The sequence below is a fragment of the Malurus melanocephalus genome, unplaced genomic scaffold (assembly GCF_030028575.1).
Source record: "Malurus melanocephalus ecotype Western Australia unplaced genomic scaffold, MMel_1.1 scaffold_2398, whole genome shotgun sequence".
Classification (NCBI taxonomy): domain Eukaryota; kingdom Metazoa; phylum Chordata; class Aves; order Passeriformes; family Maluridae; genus Malurus; species Malurus melanocephalus.
The window spans coordinates 1-1,081 of record NW_026625630.1 but is presented as its reverse complement, the minus strand read 5'-3'; the positions used below and the strand labels follow the sequence as shown (position 1 = coordinate 1,081).

Here is a 1,081-nt window from a genome sequence, read left to right as displayed (position 1 = left end):
CGGCCTCACGGATCAGAACTCGGAGGGGAACTGGGAATGGGTGGATGGGAGCGACTACGGATCCTCCTTCACGTGAGACCTAAAACCGGGACTAAGCCTAAAACCCGGGATTGATCCTAAAACCTGGGATTGATCCTAAATCACCTCATTTCACCCCAAATCCTCCTTCACATGAGATCCTAAAACTGAGCCTAAATCCTGGGATTGATCCTAAATCCTTCACGTGAGACCTAAAACTGAGCCTAAATCCTGGAATTGATCCTAAATCACCTCATTTCACCCCAAATCCATGGGATTGACCCTAAAACTGGGAATGGGTGGATGGGAGCGACTACGGATCCTCCTTCACGTGAGAGCCTAAAACCGGGACTAATCCTAAAAGCCGGGATTGATCCTAAATCCTTCACTGGGACTGACCCTAAATCCATGGGATTGATCCTAAATCCTGGGGTTCGACCCCAAATCAATTGGGGGATCTCCCTCCTCAAAAAAAACTCCAAATATTGGGATTTGGGGATTTTCCCACCCCATAACCGCCCCAAATATTGGAATTCCCTCTCCCAAAACCATCCCAAATCCGGGATTTTTTGCAGGAATTTGCCCCCAATCCGCCCCAAATCCGGGATTTTTCCAAATTTTCTCCCCCAAACCGCCCCAAATCCGGAATTTTTCCAAATTTCCTCCCCCAAACCGCCCCAAATCCGGGATTTTTCCAAATTTTCTCCCCCAAACCGCCCCAAATCCAGGATTTTTCCAAATTTCCTCCCCCAAACCACCCCAAATCCGGGATTTTCCACAGGAATTCCCTCCCAAACCACTCCAAATCCCGGATTTTTCATGGGAATTCCCTCCCCCAAATCCGGGATTTTTCATGGGAATTCCCTCCCAAACCTCTCCAAATCCGGGATTTTTCCAAATTTTCTCCCCCAATCCGCCCCAAATCCGGGATTTTCCACAGGAATTCCCTCCTGATCCCAATCCCACTCTTTTTTCCCAGATTTTGGAAGGAGGGGGAGCCCAACAACAGCGGCAACAACGAGGACTGCGCCCATTTGTGGATTTGGGGCCAATGGAACGACGT

The 1,081-nt window shown here is 49.1% G+C and overlaps 1 protein-coding gene across 1 annotated transcript in view; it reads left to right on the top strand.

The window, feature by feature from the left end:
• LOC130587760 (hepatic lectin-like) overlaps positions 1-1,076 on the top strand; it is a gene marked incomplete at both ends in the record, with an annotated part of 3,763 nt that extends 2,687 nt beyond the window's left edge. The window contains 2 exons of the mRNA XM_057388731.1: positions 1-72; positions 998-1,076. Of these exons, the coding sequence (XP_057244714.1) occupies positions 1-72; positions 998-1,076 (151 nt within the window). The remainder of the gene's footprint in view (positions 73-997) is intronic.
• Between the last annotated feature and the right edge of the window lie 5 nt (positions 1,077-1,081).